This window comes from Schistocerca cancellata, chromosome 4, assembly GCF_023864275.1.
Source record: "Schistocerca cancellata isolate TAMUIC-IGC-003103 chromosome 4, iqSchCanc2.1, whole genome shotgun sequence".
NCBI lineage: Eukaryota > Metazoa > Arthropoda > Insecta > Orthoptera > Acrididae > Schistocerca > Schistocerca cancellata.
The window spans coordinates 473,495,781-473,521,249 of record NC_064629.1 but is presented as its reverse complement, the minus strand read 5'-3'; the positions used below and the strand labels follow the sequence as shown (position 1 = coordinate 473,521,249).

General features: G+C 46.2%; 1 protein-coding gene across 1 annotated transcript in view; it reads left to right on the top strand.

The window, feature by feature from the left end:
• Positions 1-25,469, top strand: part of LOC126184934 (regucalcin-like) — a 151,634-nt gene that overhangs the window by 108,308 nt on the left and 17,857 nt on the right. Inside the window, exon 4 of the mRNA XM_049927608.1 lies at positions 13,311-13,532. Coding sequence (XP_049783565.1) covers positions 13,311-13,532 — 222 coding nt within the window. The remainder of the gene's footprint in view (positions 1-13,310; positions 13,533-25,469) is intronic.

The window sequence follows — 25,469 nt, the reverse complement described above, 5'->3', positions numbered from 1 at the left end:
ACTTTTTACTGGTCGTGTAAGATGTTTAGTGCGTCACAGAGTGTTAAACAGTGTAAATAAATTCAATGTAAGACGTCATTATGCAGTAAATCACGCGGCAGAGTACGACAAATATGTCGACGAAGAACGATGGGCAATAATCCTTGAATTGAAAGCCAATTTTTCAAACGAAGTAAGTTATTACATAGCAGTAAGTTTTGTTTGTAATATGGTGGTAGTGGAAAGAATAAGACAAAATTGCTGCGTTTCAGCAATTACCATGTCAGTTTTGAGTGCTCGTACTACTAATATTATTCGATACAAAAAACTTCATAGTATTTGCAGGACGTTGATCGTCCAGTTAGAGACTCTTCTGTGAGAATTATCTACAGAATTTTTCGTTAAATAGCTGTGCATTTGAAGCCGCTTACTGAAGGCGAATTACGCCTTGTAACGGCGGTGGATGAGCTGTGCCCAGAACTGGTTCCGCAGCTACAGTCAGTGTCACTTTCTCGAACCGCTGTAACACGCCGAATTGAAGACTTAGCAGAACATTTGAAGGCTCGGCTGACAATGAATATTAAAGACAGTGTTGCGTTTTCTTTGTCTTTGGATAAATCTCTTGACTTATCAGACATAGCACAACTTGTAATTTTTTTTAGGATAGAAAAACGAAATACGGGAAGTTCGCGAGGAGATGTTGGATCTCAACCCATTGAAGGATACAACAACAGGTGAAGACATGTTAGATGCACTTGAAGTAGTTATGGAGAAGTTTGGTCTGCCGTGGGAATTAGTAACTTTCGCCGCTCCCGCCATGACTGGCGAAACCAGTGGCTTAATAGGGCGCGTCCAGAGAAAAATGAAGAATTCTTCTTTCCACGGACAATACGAGACTGGAATAGAAGGGAGAACCGATAGAGGTACTCAAGGTACCCTCCGCCACACACCCTCAGGTGGCTTGCGGAATATGGATGTAGATGTAGATGTAGATGTAGATCATGATCTCCTGATTATCTCTATACACCGCCTGATTCATCAACAACATTTGTGTTCCAAAAGCGTAAAACTGAATGAAAAATGAGCTTGGTTGTGAAAATCGCTAATTCTATTCGACAAAACGTCTTCAATCATCGCTTGTTCAAAGCGTTTCTGGAAGATGTCGGTTGTGAATATGCTTTTTCACTGTGAGGATCGCGGGCTCAGTCGTTCTAAAGTTCTGGAGCGCTTCATGTAACAGCGGCCAAGAAATATAGTTGTTGGTGGAAATGAAGGGAGAAAGTGTTCCTGAAGTGTTGGATGATAGATGGATTTGTGATTTAGCCTTTTTAACTGATGTGATAGTGCATCTCCGCGACTTGCGTGTGCCACTTCAAGGGAAGGATATTCTCATGATCCATTTCTGTAACATAATAAAGTCATTCAAGATGAACTGTCGCTCTGGGAAAGGAAGCTGGAGTCTAGAAACGCCTCTTACCTTCCGAAACTGCCAGAATTAACAAACATTGCCAGTGCTGCAGATTTTGGAGAGTATACGCTGATTAGCCAGAACATTACGACCACCGAGTTACTATCGATATAAGCCCGTCCTGATGATAGTAGCGTCGCCTGGCGAGGAGTGACTACTAGTCAGACACAGGCATTCTGCATGTAGTATCAGTGAGCTAGCTGTCCGTGTGTAGAATGGGGAAGGCGCGCCATCTATCTGAGTCTGACCCAGGGCAGATTGTGATGGCCCGGAGGCTCCGAACGATCATTTCGGAAACTGCACAATTTGTCGCGTGTTCGAACAGTGTTGTGCTGAGTGTCTTCAACACGTGGCGAAACGAAGGTGAAAGCACGTCCACACCTCTTGGGGTGGGGCGGCCATCCATAATTAGAGATGTCGGATGTCGCAGCCTGGACAGATTGGTGAAACAGGACAGGCGGCGAACTGTGTCGTAACTAACATTAGACTTTAATGCTGGGCAGAGTAAATGTGTGTCTGAACACACAGTGCACCGAACACTCCCGCCGATGGGCTTCCCCAGCAGACGACCCATGCATATGCTAATGTTAACACCACGACATCGGCAACTACTACTGAAATCGGCACAAGAACATCGGCATTGGACGTTGACGGAATGGCAAAGCATTGCATCGTCTGATGATTCCCGATACCTTCTTCACGATGCCGATGGGAGAGCGCGAATCCGTTGCCTCGCGTCTCCTTGATTCCTCTACTGCGGGACGGAGACAAGCTGGCAGCAGCCGGCCGCTGTGGCCGAGCGGTTCTAGGCGCTACGGTCACAGGTTCGAATCCTGCCTCGGGCATGGATATGTGTGATGTCCTTAGGTTAGTTATGTTTAAGTTGTTCTAAGTTCTAGGCGACTGATGACTTCAGATGTTACGTCCCGTAATGCTCAGAGCCATTTGAACCAAGCTGGCAGCAGCTCCATTATGCTCTGGGGAACGTTCACGTGAGCATCTATCGGTCCAGTGGAACTCGTGTAAGACACCATGGTTCAAAAAAATGGCTCTGAGCACTATGGGACTTAACTGCTGAGGCCATCAGTCCCCTAGAACTTAGAACTATTTAAACCTAACTAACCTAAGGACATCACACACATCCATGCCCGAGGCCGGATTCGAACCTGCGACCGTAGTGGTCGCGCGGTTCCAGACTGTAGCGCCTAGAACCGCTCGGCCACCCCGTCCGGCAAGACTCCATGACGCCCAAGGAGTATCGTACACTGCTGCAGACCACGTACGACGATCATGTTTACCGACAGCAGTGGCATGTTTCAAAAAGATAATGCGCACTGTCACAAGGCTAGGAGTGTGACGGTGTGGTTCGATGAACACAACGGCGAGTTTTATTTGATGTGCTGGCTCCCAAACTCGCCAAATCTGAACCTCATAGAGCACATCTGGGATGTGATTAAACATGGCTTCCGAGCTCTTCTGCACCCTCCCGGAATTGACGGGAATTAGGTCACTTATGTGTGCAGATGTGGTGCCAACTCCTTCCAGCGACCTACCAAGCCCTCATTGCTTCCATGCCACAACACCTCGCCGCTGTTATCCTTCAGAATGCTGGACATACCGACAATTAGGCAGGTGGCTTGGTTCAAATGGCTCTGAACACTATGGGACTTAACATCTGTGGTCATCAGTCCCCTAGAACGTAGAACTACTTAAACCTAACTAACCTAATGACATCACACACACCCATGCCCGAGGCAGGATTCGAACCTGCGACCGTAGCAGTCACGCGGTTCCGGACTGCGCGCCTAGAACCGCTAGACCAACGCGGCCGGCAATTCGCGTAATTACGAGTAACGGTGCTCCGATTTGCGTACGCGGTGATGGCGCCTGATAGAGACCCAGATGGATTCCATAGGATTTACATGAGGCGAATTTGGTCGCCGAGACAGCCACTTGAATTCACTACAATGCTCCTCAAACCACTGTAGCGCGGTTCTGGCTCCGAAACACCGACAATTATATTGTTGAAAGATAACATCGCCTCGGGGTACACATCAAACTTGAAGGGATGCATGTGGGTCGCAGCTGTCAGTGTGTTTTTCGAATGCTACCACAGGTCCCATGCAAGTGCATGAGAATACCTCCCATAGCATAATACTGCGCCCACCAACCTGTGAACGTGGCGCGCTGCACGTTTAGAGCCGCCGTTGATCTCAATGACGGCGTTTGTTGAAACGACCAGTTACCTAGTGTAGCAAAAATGTGATACGCCCGAAGAGCAGATACGTTCCCATTTATCGACTGTCGAAGCCCGATGGTCCCGCGCACAGTACAGTAGTAACTGACGTTGTTGTTGGGTCAATATGTGAAAACGTAGGAGTGGTCCGCTGCGGAGCTCCATGTTCAACAATGTACGATGAACGGTGTGCTTCGAAACACTTGTGCATGCACCAGCATCGTGCTCTTCCGCAGAGATGCCACAAATCACCATCTGTTCTACTTTACAGAGCAGACAAGCTTCCAAACCCCACGTTCTGTGAAGAGTTGTGGACGTGCAACTACACTCCTGGAAATGGAAAAAAGAACACATTGACACCGGTGTGTCAGACCCACCATACTTGCTCCGGACACTGCGAGAGGGCTGTACAAGCAATGATCACACGCACGGCACAGCGGACACACCAGGAACCGCGGTGTTGGCCGTCGAATGGCGCTAGCTGCGCAGCATTTGTGCACCGCCGCCGTCAGTGTCAGCCAGTTTGCCGTGGCATACGGAGCTCCATCGCAGTCTTTAACACTGGTAGCATGCCGCGACAGCGTGGACGTGAACCGTATGTGCACTTGACGGACTTTGAGCGAGGGCGTATAGTGGGCATGCGGGAGGCCGAGTGGACGTACCGCCGAATTGCTCAACACATGGGGCGTGAGGTCTCCACAGTACATCGATGTTGTCGCCAGTGGTCGGCGGAAGGTGCACGTGCCCGTCGACCTGGGACCGGACCGCAGCGACGCACGGATGCACGCCAAGACCGTAGGATCCTACGCAGTGCCGTAGGGGACCGCACCGCCACTTCCCAGCAAATTAGGGACACTGTTGCTCCTGGGGTATCGGCGAGGACCATTCGCAACCGTCTCCATGAAGCTGGGCTACGGTCCCGCACACCGTTACGCCGTCTTCCGCTCACGCCCCAACATCGTGCAGCCCGCCTCCAGTGGTGTCGCGACAGGCGTGAATGGAGGGACGAATGAAGACGTGTCGTCTTCAGCGATGAAAGTCGCTTCTGCCTTGGTGCCAATGATGGTCGTATGCGTGTTTGGCGCCGTGCAGGTGAGCGCCACAATCAGGACTGCATACGACCGAGGCACACAGGGCCAACACCCGGCATCATGGTGTGGGGAGCGATCTCCTACACTGGCCGTACACCACTGGTGATCGTCGAGGGGACACTGAATAGTGCACGGTACATCCAAACCGTCATCGAACCCATCGTTCTACCATTCCTAGACCGGCAAGGGAACTTGCTGTTCCAACAGGACAATGCACGTCCGCATGTATCCCGTGCCACCCAACGTGCTCTAGAAGGTGTAAGTCAACTACCCTGGCCAGCAAGATCTCCGGATCTGTCCCCCATTGAGCATGTTTGGGACTGGATGAAGCGTCGTCTCACGCGGTCTGCACGTCCAGCACGAACGCTGGTCCAACTGAGGCGCCAGGTGGAAATGGCATGGCAAGCCGTTCCACAGGACTACATCCAGCATCTCTACGATCGTCTCCATGGGAGAATAGCAGCCTGCATTGCTGCGAAAGGTGGATATACACTGTACTAGTGCCGACATTGTGCATGCTCTGTTGCCTGTGTCTATGTGCCTGTGGTTCTGTCAGTGTGATCATGTGATGTTCTGACCCCAGGAATGTGTCAATAAAGTTTCCCCTTCCTGGGACAATGAATTCACGGTGTTCTTATTTCAATTTCCAGGAGTGTATTTAGCGTCTTGTGGTAGTTTCATTGTCCTTCTACCTCTTTCCATAGATGCTCACGACAGTGTCACGTAAACGTTCGACCTGCTTTGCCGTTTTCGAGATACTCGTTCATAGGCTCTGCCTAATAATAATGTGCCCTTTGTCAAAGTCGCTTATCTCAATGAATTCCTCCATTTTGAGCCCGTATCTTAGCTAGGTGTTTCCCCGTACGTATATGCTCCCCTTACATTCTTTTGTTACAGCGTCACGTGCCAGCAACGCCACGAGGCAGCATCCACCGTCGCGGTGGGCAGTGGTCATAATGTTTTGGCTTATCAGTGTACATCATTTCAAAAGGCATAGCACCAACTTTTATGTGGTGCTAAATGATGGGACGATGTTCTAATTTTGGATGTTATTTTTAGTGATACAGTTGTGATCGACCTTTCTTTGATGATAAAGTGCTGATTTTTGAAGCAAAATTGATGTCCGCTAGGTGAATTACTTTGCTGGTTTCAGTACTTTCTCAAACTTCGTTGGGAATTTCGAAATTACTTTTCTGTGAACTAGTATTTATTACACAACTATAAAAGTACGGGAAAGTCATGCCGCTGTCTAAAATCGGGTGCTATTATATACACTACTGGCCATTTAAATTGCTACACCACGAAGATGACTTGCTACAGAGGCGAAATTTAACCGACAGGAAGAAGATGCTGTGATATGCAAATGATTGGCTTATCAGAGCATTCACACAAGGTTGGCGCCGGTGGCGACACCTACAATGTGCTGACATGAGGAAAGTTTCCAATAGATTTCTCATACACAAACAGCACTTGACCGGCGTTGCCTGGTGAAACGTTGTTGTGATGCCTCGTGTAAGGAGGAGAAATGCGTACCATCACGTTTCCGACTTTGATAAAGGTCGGATTGTGGCCTATCGCGATTGCGGGTTATCGTATCGCGACATTGGTGCTCGCGTTGGTCTAGATCCAATGACTGTTAGCCGAATATGGAGTCGGTGGGTCCAGGAGGGTGTTACGGAACGCCGTGCTGGATCCCAACGGCCTCGTATCACTAGCAGTCGAGATGACAGGCATCTTATCCTCATGGCTGTAACGGATCGTGCAGCCACGTCTCGATCCATGAGTCAACAGATGGGGACGTTTGCAAGACAACAACCACCTGCATGAACAGTTCGACGTCGTTTGCAGCAGCATGGACTATCGTCTCGGAGACCATGGCTGCGGTTACCCTTGACGCTGCATCACAGACAGGAGCACCTGCGATGGTGTACTCAACTACGAACCTGGGTGCACGAATGGCAAAACGTCATATTTTCGGGTGAATCCAGATTCTGTTTGCAGCATCATGAAGGTCGTATCCGTGTTTGTCGACATCGCGGTGAACGCACATTGGAAGCGTGTATTCGTCATCACCATACTGGCGTATCACCCGGCATGATGGTATGGGGTGCCATTGGTTACACGTCTCGGTCACCTCTTGTTCACATTGACGGCACTTTGAACAGTGGACGTTACATTTCAGATGTGTTACGACCCGTGGCTCTACCCTTGATTCGATCCCTGCGAAACCCTACATTTCAGCAGGATAATGCACGACCGCATGTTGCATGTCCTGTACGGGCCTTTCTGGATTCAGAAAATGTTCGACTGCTGCCCTGGCCAGCACATTGTCCAGATCTCTCACCAACTGAAAACGTCTGGTCAATGGTGGCCGAGCAACTGGCTAGTCACAATACGCCAGCCACTACTCTTGATGAACTGTGGTATCGTGTTGAAACTGCATGGGCAGCTGTACCTCTATACGCCCTTCAAGCTCTGTTTGACTCAATGCCCAGGCGTATCAAGGCCGTTATTACGGCCAGAGGTGGTTGTTCTGGGTGCTGATTTCTCAGGATCTATGCACCCAAATTTCGTGAAAATGTAATCACATGTCAGTTCTAGTATAATATATTTGTCCAGTGAATACCCGTTTATCATCTGCATTTCTTCTTGGTGTAGCAATTTTAATGGCCAGTAGTGTAATTCTAAGAATAAATTCGGATTCTACAACAGCTTCCGAACATATTATCTTATTATCCATTACACATTGTCATTCTTTTTCTTTCGCAAAGATCATTCCATAAGTTTGTAGGAATAGTGACTGGACTCTCTTGTAGCTCGGGGGACTAAGACAGATTGGAACATGCGCTCCGTGCAGACGACAGCTGCTAAAGTCACTGCTGGTAAAGCTAGTCTTCTCCTCACCTGCTACCTTAGTAGTTCCGTCGGGCTGGTAATCACTTTGGATACCACACGTTACTTATCTTGTCTTCAAGTTTGCAAGCTACAATCACTTCCTCGTTCATGCGCCTTTTGTGCTCACTTTTCCGATTTTCCGATATCGCATGCGTTGTTGTTGTCCCCTCCCTCTCCCCCCTCCCCCTTCCTGTCCAGAGGGATATATTGTCATAAAACTCGCAACAGGTAGCTAACCTTCTTAAGATACGCTCATTTGAAAAAAAAAGTAATCACCTGTCGTGTTGAAGCTAATAGGAATTTCAGAGGCATACTTAGGCGTGAAAGAGAACGTAAAGGATGGGGTATGTGTTATGGGTGCATACAAGCATTTAAGAGTGTCTGTGGAAATTACAAAACTTAATGCCTATGATTTCAGCGAGAGTGACTGAGGAGACGACGCTTATATGAGGGATTGATAAATGTAACAAAGATCATCCTGCAAAGGGTATTGTCTGTTTGCAGACATTGTCGCATGATGTATTACTGGGTATCGCAGCAGTGCCAGAAATCCTGATTTACAAGGAACTGATACTGGAAGTGAAGCAGGTCGACGATCAAGACGGAATGGTACCTCTGATGGGCGTCCTAGCTAATGATTAAACATCACTCCATCACTCAGGGGAGATTAGTACATGACGTCAACGTCCGTCTTCTCCATTCGTTTTCGGTGGAAAACTCCGGACAGGAATGCGTTTTGAGCAATGAAATATGAACTAGATCTTTGATCACACCAAAGTGAGTGAAGAGAAACGAACAATGGACTGTGCCTGGAAACATTTTACACTGTCACACGAAACACGTTTCTGTCTGTGTGTGAATGATATTTATAGTGTTTAGGAATCCCTCCAGAGTCCTGCATTCTAGGAGACCCTTTTATTGTTTAAATATGTTTTAATGACAATAGAATGTTTTTTTTTGGCGAAGACAGCTTTTATCTTGGATCAGGATTGGTATATTAGTTGCTGTATAACCATGTTTTGCATTTGTCCATTAGCTTAAGGGGAGTTGCAACGCCCTATCTCGACAATGTTAAATTTAGTGACTTGGCTTCCCTGTATTTCAGTAACCACTGTAGCCATTGACATGAAATTTTTACAGGATATTAAACTGTATGTTCTGAGTCTACTGAAGTACAATAATTGCATTTCAGCCACTGCTTTCGGAAATACAATTTTTTAATTACACGGTTAAAATGTTGTGTACTTTTTTGTACTTTATCCTCAATAATTTTAATTATACATAGCATTATGTTCATATTTTAGTTTAGTAGACTCAGGGTATGTATGTTATTACTCCCTGAAAATCTGAATACTCTACTCGAAGTGGTTTCTAAGATTTAGGGAAAAATGGAACACAAAATGTAAATTTTCAGGAACGGCTTCTGAAGTTTCAAAAGACTGTAACTCACTTAATATATGCTTAATTTTTTATTTTTCGTCACTCAGAAGCACCCTGCACTATACTGTATATCATCCTCCTGATCTTCTTCCAAGTTTTTTCTTCTTTTCTTCTTTCTGGACTGCTTAGTGGCCAACTGTGCTGCATCCTCTGATTTATCAATGCGAAGTTCTCTGATGCAGTTTGCTCCAAGATTAATTCCAATATGCTATAGCGCTTTCAGCCCACCAATGTAGCCACCATTAAAAGCAATAACAGCATCACTGTCCCCCCACTTTAGTGCCTTCATTCCAACAAAAACAAGTCCATATAAGATTATTGAACGACACATTGGGATTTTGAGTCTGACCACGCAGACTCTTCTTCAGTAACTCAGGATTTGCCAGGTCTCTGTAAATAGGTTTTATAATATCCATGACTGCTGCTGGGATGGAATGTTTATGACTGTATGAAGTGCTTGAGTATTGGGCATTGCGGTAATTGCACCACGAATCAGGTCCAGGAGAGCAAAGGTGATGTACCGGTTTTTCATCAGTTGACAGGCTGTGGACGAAGGTAGCCCATACTGCCTGATTCATTTTCAACAAATCCTCAGTATTATTTCTAATGGCCATCCCATAATACTGCTTTAGTTCATCAATCATTTTGTCTGTCAGCCTGCCTCTTATGGTTTTACTGTCATAAGGATTACTGTCTCTCAAACTTTGTTTCAACTTCCTCAACCTGGTGCCTATCCTCTTCTGGACATGACCTTTATAACACAGCAATCTATAGCCTACTATATAAAAATTACCGATTTTGTTAAATCTTGAAGTGATGCACGTAAAAATTTTAACATTTTCAACCGATGTAGATTATACTTAAAGAAATAAAATAAGATACTTCCCATGACAGTTTATATATATATATATATATATATATATATATATATATATATATATATATATAATTTTGTTCGGAAAATTGCAAATATTATAATGAGATAAAAATCCAAAACTGTGAAAAAAACATTTCCGTTCTAACTCCCCTGAATCCAGATCATTATATTACTAGTACAACCTTTCAGGATGAGAATTCTCACGTCCATTGTGATTAAACCGAAGGGATTAACATTAGCAACATTGAGGAACAATGACACACTTGGAATGACATTCAAAGCCAGTGGAATTAAATTTAATTGACAATCCCTTAGGTGGTCTCTAACCACACATGAAAAGTCATGAACAGTTCAAACACATTTTGGCAAATCTGCGTGAGTTCTGATAAGGGTGGCTGTAGATTTATGTCTTCGACGTCGAGATACCTATCCTACTCGTATAACAACTTACTGTAGACTCAAGTCGATGTAAGATTCTATTAGGATAAAAGTGACTGCCTTTTTGTTTGGTGATCTTATCACTTACACACATTGTTTCTAGATGGAAAATTGTTTATATTTTGATCGTGATTTCCTAAATCTAGTGTAGTGTCGTAACATGGCATTTTTGTCACATTTTAGGAAAATCGGTGCAAGTACATTTGTTATTCTTATAGAAACCCTGTCACGATGCGAACAATAGTATGAATATTGTTGTGAACGATTCATTAGCTACATTTATGACAGGCGTGTTCCTTTTCTTTCAGGCTGCATATTTTAATATCACTGTACACTGTATCTTGGCCGTATTCAGAATAACCCCCCCTCCCCTCTGTCAATGAAAAAGGTTTAAAGACTGGATTAGAGAAAGATTAAGAAAGTTTAAGGAGTGCCATCAGTGCTTCAGGTGTTCTACATAGTCTCTCCATTAACAGAGTACAGCGCACAGAACATTCATACAACCATCTGAAACAGTAGTTAAGTTATTCTTTCGGATGTAGTTTAGCTCGCGCCTCACATTGTCTTCAGTGTCGGTTATGTCGTCAAAGCATTGACCCTACATGTGAATTTTGTGCACTTTGTCGTTTTGTGGTAGGTTTGTACTGATAATACCAAATCTCTTCACCTGTAATGATTTTTTCCAGAAAAGAACTGTCCGCGTTTTGCATTTAAATCAAGTCGCGGAAGACGTCAACACGTCGTTGTTTTTGATCGGGAGTCAAAATGGGCGGAACAAACCCTACACACTATGTCCTTTTCTTAAAAGTATTCTGGAGAATGGTGTGAACACTTGATTCCAGTGCCATTTGTGTCACAGCAACGTTGACACACTGCAGCCTCACGTCCACTAATTAACCCTACATGCTCACAACTCAATAGGCGAATGCATATCTGTTGTTTACATGTTTGTTAGTTCAAGCTGCCACCGTAGTTACTTCTCTGACGTCGCTTATATGCCAGGAATAAAATCAGTCTGGGTAATTTTTTTGACGGACGGTGTAGGCACAGTGTGCCTAGGTACGCAATAAAACAATGCGGTCCGCGTATTGAATTAACCCAGTTCACTTGAGGAAAAGGATAATAGCCTTGAAATAACGATTCGGGGTCTGTTGATCTGCCGTTAGATAGGAATTAAAACTTTTTTATGGTAAATCCTACACTATGTCAAAATGTGTCGATAATGGGAAAAAACACCAGTGTTCCAAAGTGCTACAAAGCGATTTTTTATGAATTGAGATTAAAAATACGTCATCCAACCTGATGACTCTTTCTAAAAAGTAATTTGATTGTTGGGCCAGAAAGCACAGGCTGTACAATCGAACACAAGAAACGCTTTGTGCAAAAATTTTTAGAGATACGAGAAAACACAGCGAGACACTTCAGTGTTGAACTTCTTGTTAAAGGCTTCTGGCCAGATTTCTATAATGATATTTCTTTTAGAGACGTCCGGTTGAGCACTTCTACTCAAGACTTAGCTATAAACCGTGGTTGTGAACACTGATGATAATGCTATCACCTAGATACAGATGACAGGCGTACGAGACGTTTCCTGGTGCAGTCTAAGTCTGCCGAATTAGAAAGTAGCAGCCACCGACCGATGTTAACGTGAACGTGCAATGTCCATGTTACTGAAGGTGCATGTCGTACGTCACAGAAATTACTGTGGCGTTGCCTCCTAATGAAACGAACCAGCACACTTGCCTGGGAGTCTGCATCTCAATATTCCTATTTAGTATCAAAGCTGTAAACACTTAATATTAGAGGAAGCAACTCTAAAATCATAAAAAGAACGGGCTATACTTTCATTACAAATTAATTTATTATTATAGTATTCCCAGCCACAGCGGGTATCGATAGCAGCGGCAACTCAAGAGATGCTGCAAGTCTTTAGTCGAAAAGCCGCGGTGGCTAGCCACAGAAGTTGGGATCGGTGTGTCATGTTGCTGCGCTGCTAACCTGGATATAAGTCGTCCAGCGGACAGCCTGACAATTGTTCCGTGCTGTAGCAAGTACATACATAGTCAATCGTCATATCGCTATGTCTACAACAACCCTCGTTTGCTTTTCGACTGCCTTGGTTTCGCTATCGGTACACATCCGGGGTGGACGTCACGACTCTTGCTCTGTATGCGGTTTGCATTTTTGTATGGGGAGTGAACAGAAAAATGATGAGAATCTCCTCGGGAATAAAAATAACTAAAACGTATCTGTATCCTATCCCTGCTGCAGGTACGCCTTTCTTTTAGCACGTTAAATTGAAAATTCTTTAATCACGTGCATGTATTTAAGTAAGTATAAATTATCATTTAATTCGAACATCACATGTTTACCTGTGGGGTCATTGAACCTGATCATTACGTGTTGTCGTGGCACAAGCTTTGCTGCCTCGTTAAATAGGCAACAACTGAGAAAGTCTCGTCATAAATAATTTATTTGCTCGTGATGATGTGTGATGATGATGTTTGGTTTGTGGGGCGCTCAACTGCGTGGTTATCAGCGCCCGTACAATTACCCAATCTTTGCTCAGTCCAATTTCGCCACTTTCCTGGATGATGATGAAATGATGAGGACAACACAAACATCCAGTCATCTCGAGGCTTTATTTGCTCGTTATATGTACACTATGTAAAATTATAATATGTGCTTCATTACTAATATAGCTATGCGTCTGTGGAACGCAAACTGATTTTTTCATGTTCCCAGTATGTCTCCACTAAAGATGTCCTGATTTCTAAATTCATGTAGTTTTCAGTTATAAGAAGGACTGTTAAACAAGTAAATATTTGACGTGAACTGTCGTAATACTTATTTGTGAAACTTAGGATTTCGTTGTTATTTTTTCAGGGACCATGGGCAAAGAGCTGGGCGTCGGTCATGTGGATCCATACCAGGGAACTCTGTACAAACTAGACGCTGGATCTAGTAACGCAGTTTCCGTTGTTTCGCCAGTGAGCATCTCCAATGGTATCGCCTGGACAGATGACGAGAGGACTATGTACTATATTGATTCAGGAGCCTCCAATGTCGTCTCTTTCAACTACAATTTGACTGACGGAACCTTTATGGGTATGTTACGTTCTTCAGAATTCTAGCAAAACTTACACTCCTGGAAATTGAAATAAGAACACCGTGAATTCATTGTCCCAGGAAGGGGAAACTTTATTGACACATTCCTGGGGTCAGATACATCACATGATCACACTGACAGAACCACAGGCACATAGACACAGGCAACAGAGCATGCACAATGTCGGCACTAGTACAGTGTATATCCACCTTTCGCAGCAATGCAGCCTGCTATTCTCCCATGGAGACGATCGTAGAGATGCTGGATGTAGTCCTGTGGAACGGCTTGCCATGCCATTTCCACCTGGCGCCTCAGTTGGACCAGCGTTCGTGCTGGACGTGCAGACCGCGTGAGACGACGCTTCATCCAGTCCCAAACATGCTCAATGGGGGACAGATCCGGAGATCTTGCTGGCCAGGGTAGTTGACTTACACCTTCTAGAGCACGTTGGGTGGCACGGGATACATGCGGACGTGCATTATCCTGTTGGAACAGCAAGTTCCCTTGCCGGTCTAGGAATGGTAGAACGATGGGTTCGATGACGGTTTGGATGTACCGTGCACTATACAGTGTCCCCTCGACGATCACCAGTGGTGTACGGCCAGTGTAGAAGATCGCTCCCCACACCATGATGCCGGGTGTTGGCCCTGTGTGCCTCGGTCGTATGCAGTCCTGATTGTGGCGCTCACCTGCACGGCGCCAAACACGCATACGACCATCATTGGAACCAAGGCAGAAGCGACTCTCATCGCTGAAGACGACACGTCTCCATTCGTCCCTCCATTCACGCCTGTCGCGACACCACTGGAGGCGGGCTGCACGATGTTGGGGCGTGAGCGGAAGACGGCCTAACGGTGTGCGGGACCGTAGCCCAGCTTCATGGAGACGGTTGCGAATGGTCCTCGCCGATACCCCAGGAGCAACAGTGTCCCTAATTTGCTGGGAAGTGGTGGTGCGGTCCCCTACGGCACTGCGTAGGATCCTACGGTCTTGGCGTGCATCCGTGCGTCGCTGCGGTCCGGTCCCAGGTCGACGGGCACGTGCACCTTCCGCCGACCACTGGCGACAACATCGATGTACTGTGGAGACCTGACGCCCCACGTGTTGAGCAATTCGGCGGTACGTCCACCCGTCCTCCCGCATGCCCACTATACGCCCTCGCTCAAAGTCCGTCAAGTGCACATACGGTTCACGTCCACGCTGTCGCGGCATGCTACCAGTGTTAAAGACTGCGATGGAGCTCCGTATGCCACGGCAAACTGGCTGACACTGACGGCGGCGGTGCACAAATGCTGCGCAGCTAGCGCCATTCGACGGCCAACACCGCGGTTCCTGGTGTGTCCGCTGTGCCGTGCGTGTGATCATTGCTTGTACAGCCCTCTCGCAGTGTCCGGAGCAAGTATGGTGGGTCTGACACACCGGTGTCAATGTGTTCTTTTTTCCATTTCCAGGAGTGTATTTTCTAAGGAACTCATAGATATTGCGTTTTGTTTTTGAGAACAACTAGTAAATGTTCTACTCCTCACTGTAGTAGAATAAGTTGCCGTTTTACGTGGTTTAATTGAAAATGACAGTTGAGAAAGGGAATGAAAATAAGTTATTTCTATCTCTGAACACAATGACGATGTTCTCTCTGCAGCTGATGAAATCTACGGTGGGATTTCGTCGACGCACAGTAAGCCATACCTACGCGACGTGCAACACTTACTTGAAAGATAATAAGAGCGATATTAATACTAAACGACTGAGCTAAAAACATCTGTGGCAACTTTATGAAGTTCAGATCATGTCCGTTTCATAATTTAATATAAGTTTTTATGATGAAGGTGAAGAGAAGGTTAGAGTTTAATGTCTTGTCATTATCGAGATAATTTGAGTGGGACTAGTGGTTCGTTGATCAACGTATGAGTAAAGAAATGGACGATGACTGTGTTGGAGTCATCCTGAAATTCGCAAGACGTAGTTTAGGGAAAGATGAACAATTCTCCTCACGATAACGTGTTAAGTGGTCTAATAACAACACTGCCTTGTTTGATCAAAATCTCACTATCTCTCCACGATGATAGCTGATTGCATGCAATACCATATAATCAGGAACAATTCTGCCATAGTCTGTCGACACATCAAGTAACTAAAATGTAAGATGTTTGCCGCAGGACATACCTTCATTCCATCTTTAACTGTGGCATATTACCTTCGTAATCTTTTACGCAGACAGTCTTAGTTATGCCAAATCTAATATTTGTGACTATGATTAAAAGTGCATCATTAATCTTGCATGTGATGCCCCGCTGAATTTCAGAGAAACCACGACTAACATTTTGGGTGACGGACTTCTGCAGGCTGCCTGCCTGTTGGTCAGCTTGTCAAGTTTTGGCCCGAGGCACGCCATGCTCCTTGCGTAGTAGCTGCTGGACTTGGAAACTATATCGATGCCAGAAGCTGCTGTGCAGCTCCAGCCTGCGCCCCGTGAGGAACTTCAGCTGATGGACTGCAAACTTTCTACAGTCTATCTGGGAAGGCGCGACCTCGCGACAGTCGTAGCTACCTAGGCGTGATTGGCCACCATTCTGGTTGATCTCTGGTGGGTGACCCGCTCCACTGGTGCTCGGCATCACCCATCTCGTGTCGGCTATCGAACCCAAGTACATGACATGGGGACCATGAGTAAGTGCTTGGGTACGTAGCTGGCCAAACTCCCAAGGCTCTGAGCGGGCCATGCCCAGTTCTTCGTTTGCTTACGGGCCACACGCCGTAGCAGTAGCAGCCGCCCACGACCCAGGGCAATGGACGTTATGGGCGACATTGGGACGTCTGTGCATTCCGAAGCCGGCTGAGCTTGCACGCATACTGGGCGGCCTGAAGATAGCCCTCGCGCTTTCATTGCAGCTCGAAATAAACACTCGTTAATGCTACCACTACTTCATTATGTGCCCCGGCGTAAATCAGTCCCCCCCCCCCCCCCCCACTATTTCTTATTTATTTCACGCATCCTGATGCGTAGTCGCCATGAATAGGCTGGGTCGCTTCCGTTGGTGTAAGTGTGTCGTCATTACACTTTCCGGCACAGAGTTGTGTTGAGAAGTGTTACTCTAACATCCAAAAGCTACAATTTGGTGGGAGAAGTGATTGTTGGGTAACACCTGGCACCCTAATGAATAGTTTAGTGTAGAGTAGTAATCACTGGATACTCTGGCAATTACATATGGGCAATGGTACTGAGCATAGCTTATGTTCAAAAGTATCGAATCAGCACAGTGTGGCGCAGTGCATTTCACTTTCTTTATGTTTAATTCTGTATCTGTTCTAGCCGGCCACGGTGGCCGAGCGGTTCTAGGCGTTTCAGTCCGGAACCGCGCGACTGCTGCGGTCGCAGGTTCGAATCCTGCCTCGGGCATGGATGTGTGTGATGTCCTTAGGTTAGTTAGGTTTAAGTAGTTCTAAGTTCTAGGGGACTGATGACCTCCGATGTTTAGTCCCATAGTGCTCAGAGCCATTTGAATCAATTTGTATCTGTTCTCAATTGTCATATTTCATTTATGTTAGTGCTACATAGATTACGTTTAAGGCTACGTTTGTGAAGCCACATGAACCCGTGGACTTATCACTATTTAAGGATAATGGTAGACCCGATAATCTAGTACCAGTACGGTGACAGACTTGCAATCTTACGGGGTACGAGTTTCCGTGCTGTAAGGTTGTAGCAGCCACATGTTTTATGTGTAGTCGTCTTGGTCATTTGGCTCGCAACTTCAGAGTGTAAAAGGGCGATAATTCGACGAAAAAATTAATTTGTAGTATTTTTTCAGTATTGGGATTCATTAGTTGGTTAAGTGTGTCTCTGGGTATTAATCACAGTAGGAGTAAAGTACGCAGAATGGTAGAAACACGTAATGCTACTACTACGAAGTCTGTTGCTGCTCTAACAGAGCAAGTGCGGGTGTTAACAGATGAAAATTCTCACCAAAAGCAGGAGTATGAGGAACTCCTTCTCAAATTTGAGGCATTGGAAGCTGTTCAATTTGTCATAGCCTGTGTCAGAGGAAAACAATGCAGACAGAATATCTTCATCTTCTTTTAATCCGGCTGTAGCCGCACTTATCAATCCCTTTTCGGGTAAAACAACGGAAGACGTGTCATTATAGGTACGTTACTGGTATTGCAGCTATTGCTGCAATTGGCGGTTGATCAGACGAAGTAATCCTTCGTGTGGCTAACGTGCGTTTTTCAGAGGAAGCTAAAACGTATGTGTTACGTCGTGAGACTCTCTGTAAAGCACAGTCGTTCCAGCAGTTGCTTGCGGGACGGAACGAGCGTTACCAAAAACAAAATATCATACTTTTTTTTCCCTTATGAGCAGACGTAAGTGCCTACCCAGAATGCAGAGAACGATAAGATATTACTGAAGGAAGCAGAAAACAGAGCAGTAGAAGTTTTTTTGTGCAGAATACCCTCAGAAATGTCACAGAGATTTCGTATTGAGTATTCTAGTGTTCTAACAGCAGCTTTTAGAATTCCAGCGCAGTTTGGGGGGGGGGGGGGGTGGGGGGGCGAGGAGGGGAGGAGATAGACTTTGGAACGAGGCAACAAATAGATCACCATGTATTCACTTCAGAGGTCAAATGTTAAAAGTGTAGACGTTAGGGCAATATACAGAAACAGTGTCGGCAAACAAAGGGTTACTCGTGTGAGAAAGTAGGCCACCGATCGTTGGATTGTCGGAATAGGAAAAATGGGAAGCATTGTCAGGAGAAGTAGGCATTAAACTCAAACAGATATACTTAAATATACTCCTGGAAATGGAAAAAAGAACACATTGACACAGGTGTGCCAGACCCACCATACTTGCTCCGGACACTGCGAGAGGGCTGTACAAGCAATGATCACACGCACGGCACAGCGGACACACCAGGAACCGCGTTGTTGGCCGTCGAATGGCGCTAGCTGCGCAGCATTTGTGCACCGCCGCCGTCAGTGTCAGCCAGTTTGCCGTGGCATACGGAGCTCCATCGCAGTCTTCAACACTGGTAGCATGCCGCGACAGCGTGGACGTGAACCGTATGTGCAGTTGACGGACTTTGAGCGAGGGCGTATAGTGGGCATGCGGGAGGCCGGGTGGACGTACCGCCGAATTGCTCAACACGTGGGGCGTCAGGTCTCCACAGTACATCGATGTTGTCGCCAGTGGTCGGCGGAAGGTGCACGTGCCCGTCGACCTGGGACCGGACCGCAGCGACGCACGGATGCACGCCAAGACCGTAGGATCCTACGCAGTGCCGTAGGGGACCGCACCACCACTTCCCAGCAAATTAGGGACACTGTTGCTCCTGGGGTATCGGCGAGGACCATTCGCAACCGTCTCCATGAAGCTGGGCTACGGTCCCGCACACCGTTAGGCCGTCTTCCGCTCACGCCCCAACATTGTGCAGCCCGCCTCCAGTGGTGTCGCGACAGGCGTGAATGGAGGGACGAATGGAGACGTGTCGTCTTCAGCGATGAGAGTCGCTTCTGCCTTGGTTCCAATGATGGTCGTATGCGTGTTTGGCGCCGTGCAGGTGAACGCCACAATCAGGACTGCATACGACCGAGGCACACAGGGCCAACACCCGGCATCATGGTGTGGGGAGCGATCTCCTACACTGGCCGTACACCACTGGTGATCGTCGAGGGGACACTGAATAGTGCACGGTACATCCAAACCGTCATCGAACCCATCGTTCTACCATTCCTAGACCGGCAAGGGAACTTGCTGTTTCAACAGGACAATGCACGTCCGCATGTATCCCGTGCCACCCAACGTGCTCTAGAAGGTGTAAGTCAACTACCCTGGCCAGCAAGAGCTCCGGATCTGTCCCCCATTGAGCATGTTTGGGACTGGATGAAGCGTCGTCTCACTCAGTCTGCACGTCCAGCACGAACGCTGGTCCAACTGAGGCGCCAGGTGGAAATGGCATGGCAAGCCGTTCCACAGGACTACATCCAGCATCTCTACGATCGTCTCCATGGGAGAATAGCAGCCTGCATTGCTGTGAAAGGTGGATATACACTGTACTAGAGCCGACATTGTGCATGCTCTGTTGCCTGTGTCTATGTGCCTGTGGTTCTGTCAGTGTGATCATGTGATGTATCTGACCCCAGGAATGTGTCAATAAAGTTTCCCCTTCCTGGGAAAATGAATTCACGGTGTTCTTATTTCAATTTCCAGGAGTGTAACTTAGGGGAATGCAGCCGGGTGACGTCGTCGTCGACCGCCGATATTTCGACAGGAAATATTTCCTCGGTTTTCAGCGAAACTCCGTAAAGATAACACACACACACACACAACACACACACACACACCCTGTGAACACTAGCACAATCACAAGCCAAAGATGACAGACGTCAGAAGTTATCGATAGTGAAATTAATAATCAACGAGTGAGGTAGCGTAAACTCTGTACTTCTGTTTTTTGCCAAGTGAGAGAGCAGAATTCCATATAGAATTAAAAAAAAACGTCCATCTCTATTCATATTATTCATAAGGCTACTTGATAATTTAATTTCAACGGCTTTCTTAATAACACTAACCCAGTAGTTAGCTGTAAGTGCATTCCAGAATCTCCGTGTTGTTATATTCCACAGGATGACCGGTGCCAAGCCAATGTTCTTCAGTGGCAGATTTGCTGGGCTGTTGTAAGTGTGTGCACCGCTTATACTCAGTGCACCGCTCCTCCACAGTCCTGACAGTCTCACCAATATATACTGAAAGACATCTTTACAATTAAGAGGTATCTTTACAATTAATCTGAGTATGGGGGGGGGGGCGGATAAAGTATGGTCTCAATACAACTGTCGCGCAAACGGAATGCAGTAGGATGTGATGTACATCAGAGCTGGATGACGCATGGAGTGGAATTTTAGCACTGAGAGTGTACACAAAAATTCTGGCAAAAGAACATTTATTAGAGCTGTGAGTTTAATTGCACACATGAACGTTTATAGTGAGTAAAATTAACCCCAGAAGTTTACTTCGGAGTCCCCTGCAAGGTCTATGATCTATGGAAGAGGAATGATCAAAGGATGGTTTGATTACGAACACTTACATTCACACGCACTTGAGAGACTGACAGGAAAGAAAAGAACTAAAAACCTTCACCACAGCACACGTGGGTAGCAAGGGGGCTATTGCACTAATTTCAACATGCGGGATAAATGAACAAAATTTCTATTTGAAGTGAATTGCTATAAAAATGAAGCATAATTGAGAATCGTAATTAATCCAGATATTCTACAACGGAAGATCACTATGGCCTTGGCACTGTAAACTTTCTCATTAGATCACGATGACGTGGTCATCACAAGCGAAAGTGTGAACGAAGAAAGTTACCAAGTGAGATGAATTGCACAAAATTGTCATAAAATTACGGAAATAATACGTAATATGCATGCTAATTCTAAACAAAATGAACTGAATCACAATAAACTCAACACGGCTCGACGTGTTTGGTTAACAGTTGAACTGAACAATAACCTACACCGTCCCTGGATTTTAACGCATTTAACACTCGCGAATTAGCAAGTAAAATTTGTCACACGCGATAATAAACTATGAATGATGAAAGGAATCATTTACTTTGACTAGCTTTGAAAAACTTACATAAAACACAACATTAACTTCTCATCGAAAAGGCTCACTTACCGCCAGTAGGTCTCACCCGTCTCGCGTCGCACGGAACACGCTGCGAGCGTGCGCTCTCCAACCAAAACTGCTCTCCTTACCTTCGGAAGTAGCCAGAGGAACACCTGTTGTGGTGCCAACCTGTACAAAAGGTTCGTCCAAGGCAAACATAAACCTCTTTGCTACCTAGTATGTGTTTCCTACAGTTGCCTGTTCTGACACAGTGGCAGACTACTACACCCCCACGGATCTGCACACTGAAATCCTTGCACACTCTCATTCATACATTCAACTGATCGGACAAGAAGAGGAAAGAAAAGATGTATTTAAATATGACATTTAAATGTATCAAACATGCGTGTGGGGCTCCGACGAGTACCAATAACCTAATGAAATGTTAAAACGAAATACGGATAGTATACTGTGACCACCACAAACACACTCAGCTGCTCAGTCTTTTCCCTTTCCTTCTTTACATCTAGGGTACTAGATCATTTGCAACAACTATTGATGTGGCAGAGACAAACGAATGAAGCTGTGTGGTATGATAATCATGAAGAGGCTCATGCAGAGACCCTTCAATACAGGATATGATATACTGAGAACTATGGATGAAAGGCAACAGGCAGATTCCATATTTATAGATTTCCGGAAAGCATTTGAAACGGTGCCCCGTTGCAAGCTGTTAACGAAGATACGAGCATATGGAATAAGTTCGTAGATATGAGAGTGGCTCGAAGACTTCTTAAATAATAGAACCCTGTATGTCGTCCTCGACGGCGAGAGTTCATCAGAGACAAGGGTATTGTCAGGAGTGCCCCAGGGAAGTATGATAGGACCGCTGTTGTTCTCTATAAACATAAATGATTCGGCGGACAGGGTAGGCAGCAGCCTGCGGTTGTTTGCTGATGATGCCGTGGTGTACGGTAAGTTGTGGAAGTTGAGTGTCTGTAGGAGGATACAAGGCGACTTAGATAAAATTTCTGGATGGTGTGATGAATGGCAGCTAGCCCTTAATGTGAAAAAATGTAAGTTAATGCGGATGAGTAGGAAGAACAAACCTGTAATGTTCGCATACAGTATTAGTAGTGTCCAGTTTGACACAGTCGAGTCGTCTAAATATCTGGGCGTAACGTTGCAAAGCCATATGAGGTGGAGCGAGCATGTGAAAACTGTCGTAGGGAAGGCAAATGGTCGACTTCTGTTTGTTGGACGAATTTTAGGAAAGAGTGGTTCACTTGTAAAGGAGACCACATACAAGACGCTAGTGCGACCTATTCTTGAGTGCTGCTTGAGTGTTTTGGATCCGTACCAGGTAGGATTAAAGGAAGACATCTCAGCAGTTCAGAGGAGGGCTGCTACATTTGTTACCGGTATGTTCGAACAAAACGTAGGTGTTACGGAGATGCTTCGGGAACTCAAATAGCATTCCTTTCGGTTGACGCTATCAAGAAAATTTAGAGAACCGGAATTTGAAGGTGACTGCCGAACGATTCTACTGCCACCAACATACATTGCGCGTAAGGACCATAAGATAAAATACGAGAATTAGGGTTCATACGGAGGTGTACAGATAGTCGTTTTTCCCTCTCTGTATTTGCGAGTGGAACAGGAGGGGAAATGACAACTAGTGGTACAGGGTACCCTCCGCCACGCACCTTACAGTGGCCTGCGGAGTATCTAAGTAGTTGTAGATGCAGAATATATGACATGTCACAAGTTCAAGGAATACGGTAGACAGCAGCCTTACGCAAACCAAGATCATGCTTTACGGAACATAGAAGGCCCCTGATATTAGATGGTGGTTGAAGAAAACACCTCACATATTATTTCCGCAAAATGCGACGACTCCTGTTCGAAATTCGCCCTGCTTAAGGCAAAAAGACGGTAGACTTCGGTGCCACCTCGGTATTATCATCACACACCCGATGCACAGTTCGTCGACAGCGCATCTTCTATCACCGTAGACATTCTGACAAAAGGTGACTTCGAGATGGGCTAACTCAGTGGACGAACTTCCAGGGTCCGAGATGACATGGGCCTGTGAACCAAGGTACGAAGTACCTCTTCACGTTGAGCCGGATGGTGACAACTAACGGCCTGCAAATACAAGTCATTGTGAGTATGCTTCCTGTAAACGGCATGTCCTAACGTACCAACCACCATCCTCATGACGAACGCATCAAGGCAGGGAAGACAGCCATCCTTTTCCAGCTCCATCGTGAAACGAATATTCGGGTGGATTGAATTCAGGTGTTCTAAAAGGGCGTTAAAATTCTCACTGTCATGAAGCCAAACAACAAAATTATCGCCTACATATCAGAAAAAATCACGCAGGTTTCAAAGCCGCAGACTTCAAGGCACGTTCCTCGAAATCTTCCATAAGCAAACTGTCAGTAACAGGTGACAACGGGCTTCCCGTCGCAACTCCATCCGTCTGCTCGTAGTACTGATTCTTGAATAAAAAGTAAGTGGAATCAACACATGCCGAAATCGGTTCGTAAATTCAGCACCAAACCTAACCTCAGTCAGCCGTAACGAACCAGACAGAGGAACACAAGTGAAGACAGAGATCACATCAAAGCTTATATCAGAGTCATTCAAAGCATCCCCTCTAATCTACGTAAGAAATCCGCCGAGTTTGATATGGTGCTCACACCGATCTACTAATAGGCTCAGCAGAGTAACAAGATGTTTTGCTACACGAAATGTCGGAGCACCAATGTTACTCACAATCGGACGAAGAGGAACGCCTTCCCTGTGGCCCTTGGGAGGCCATACAACCTAGGCGGAATAGCACAATAAGAATTGAGACTCTTGATAGTCTCCTTCGATAAGGAACTTTTCTTCAAGACGCTGTTGGTCCCTCTCTCAACACTTTCTCTGGGGTCAGCACAATATGCAATATGCTGAACCTGACAGTAAACACTGCATCTTTGGAAAGTAAAATTCTGCTTGTCCACAACACCGGAAACATTACCTTTGTACGCAGGTAAACTAACAATTTAGGTTAGTTAGGTTTAAGTAGTTCTCAGTCTAGGGGACTGATGACCTCAGATGTTAAGTCCCATAGTGCTTAGAACCATTTTTGAACTACGGTACAAATGGTTCAAATGGCTCTGAACACTATGGGACTTAACATCTGAGGTCATCAGTCCCTAGAACGTAGAACTACTTGAACCTAACTAACCTAAGTACATAACACACATCCATGCCCGAGGCAGGATTCGAACCTGCGACCGTAGCGGTCGCGCGGTTCCAGACTGATTGCTTAGAACTACTCGGCCACACCGACCGGCGGTTGAACTACGGGCTTGCGACACCGCTCACGCACGAAGCGCATAGAACAGCTAGCGCCACAACACAGTGTGACTAACAGTGAAGTAACGTCGTATAACTCGGAGCACATGCGTGCTACCGAATAGTCACAAGCGGCAAATATGACCCCGCCTAGCCACTCCGCGCTTGGTGTGGAGCCCGCGAGCGGGCCAAGAAGAGCTGACGAGACGAGTAATATGGAACAAATGACGTCGGAAGTCTATCAATAATTGTGTAAATAATCGAGCCCAGAGGCTCAAGGTATTCAGTTGTGCCGTCATTCTGAATGCGTCTTGAAGAGGAGAGAATGACGGTCTGTTGAGTTTCAGAGAAACCACGACTAACACTTTAGGTGATGAAGATCTGTAAGTTGCCTGGCCACTGATCAGCTTGCCAAGTTCCGGCCCAAGGCACGTAACAACGGTGGCATAACACATACTGGACTTGGAATCTTCTCTGATGTGAGAAGCCGGTGTGCGGCCAACCTCTGCTCTCTGACGGACTTTGCCGAGGAGTGCAAGCTGTCTTCAATCTGACGGGGGTAGGTGCGCCCTTGTGGCCTCCCAGCTATCTAGACATCATCAACCACCGTTCCGGTCGACCGCTGGTGTGTGACCGGCTCCGTTGTTGCTCGGCGTCGAATATTTTTTGTCGCCTATTGATTCCAACTGCAAGGCATGAGAGCACGAGTAAGCACGTGGGTGTATAGCTGGCCAGACTCAAGAGACTCTGAGCGAGTCGCGGTAGCAGCTGCCCACGACCCAGGGTAACGGACGTCACAGGCGTCGGGACACCAGCGCATTCAGCAACAGGCTGCGCTTGAAAGCGCGCTGGGCTGCCTCCAGTATGATTCGGCGTAAGTCTGCCTCCTCCCTCACTATTTCTCTCACCCATCCTGATGCGAGGTAGCACAGGATAGGCCGAGTTGCTACACATGTTTTTCAGATTCTGAACGTGTTGT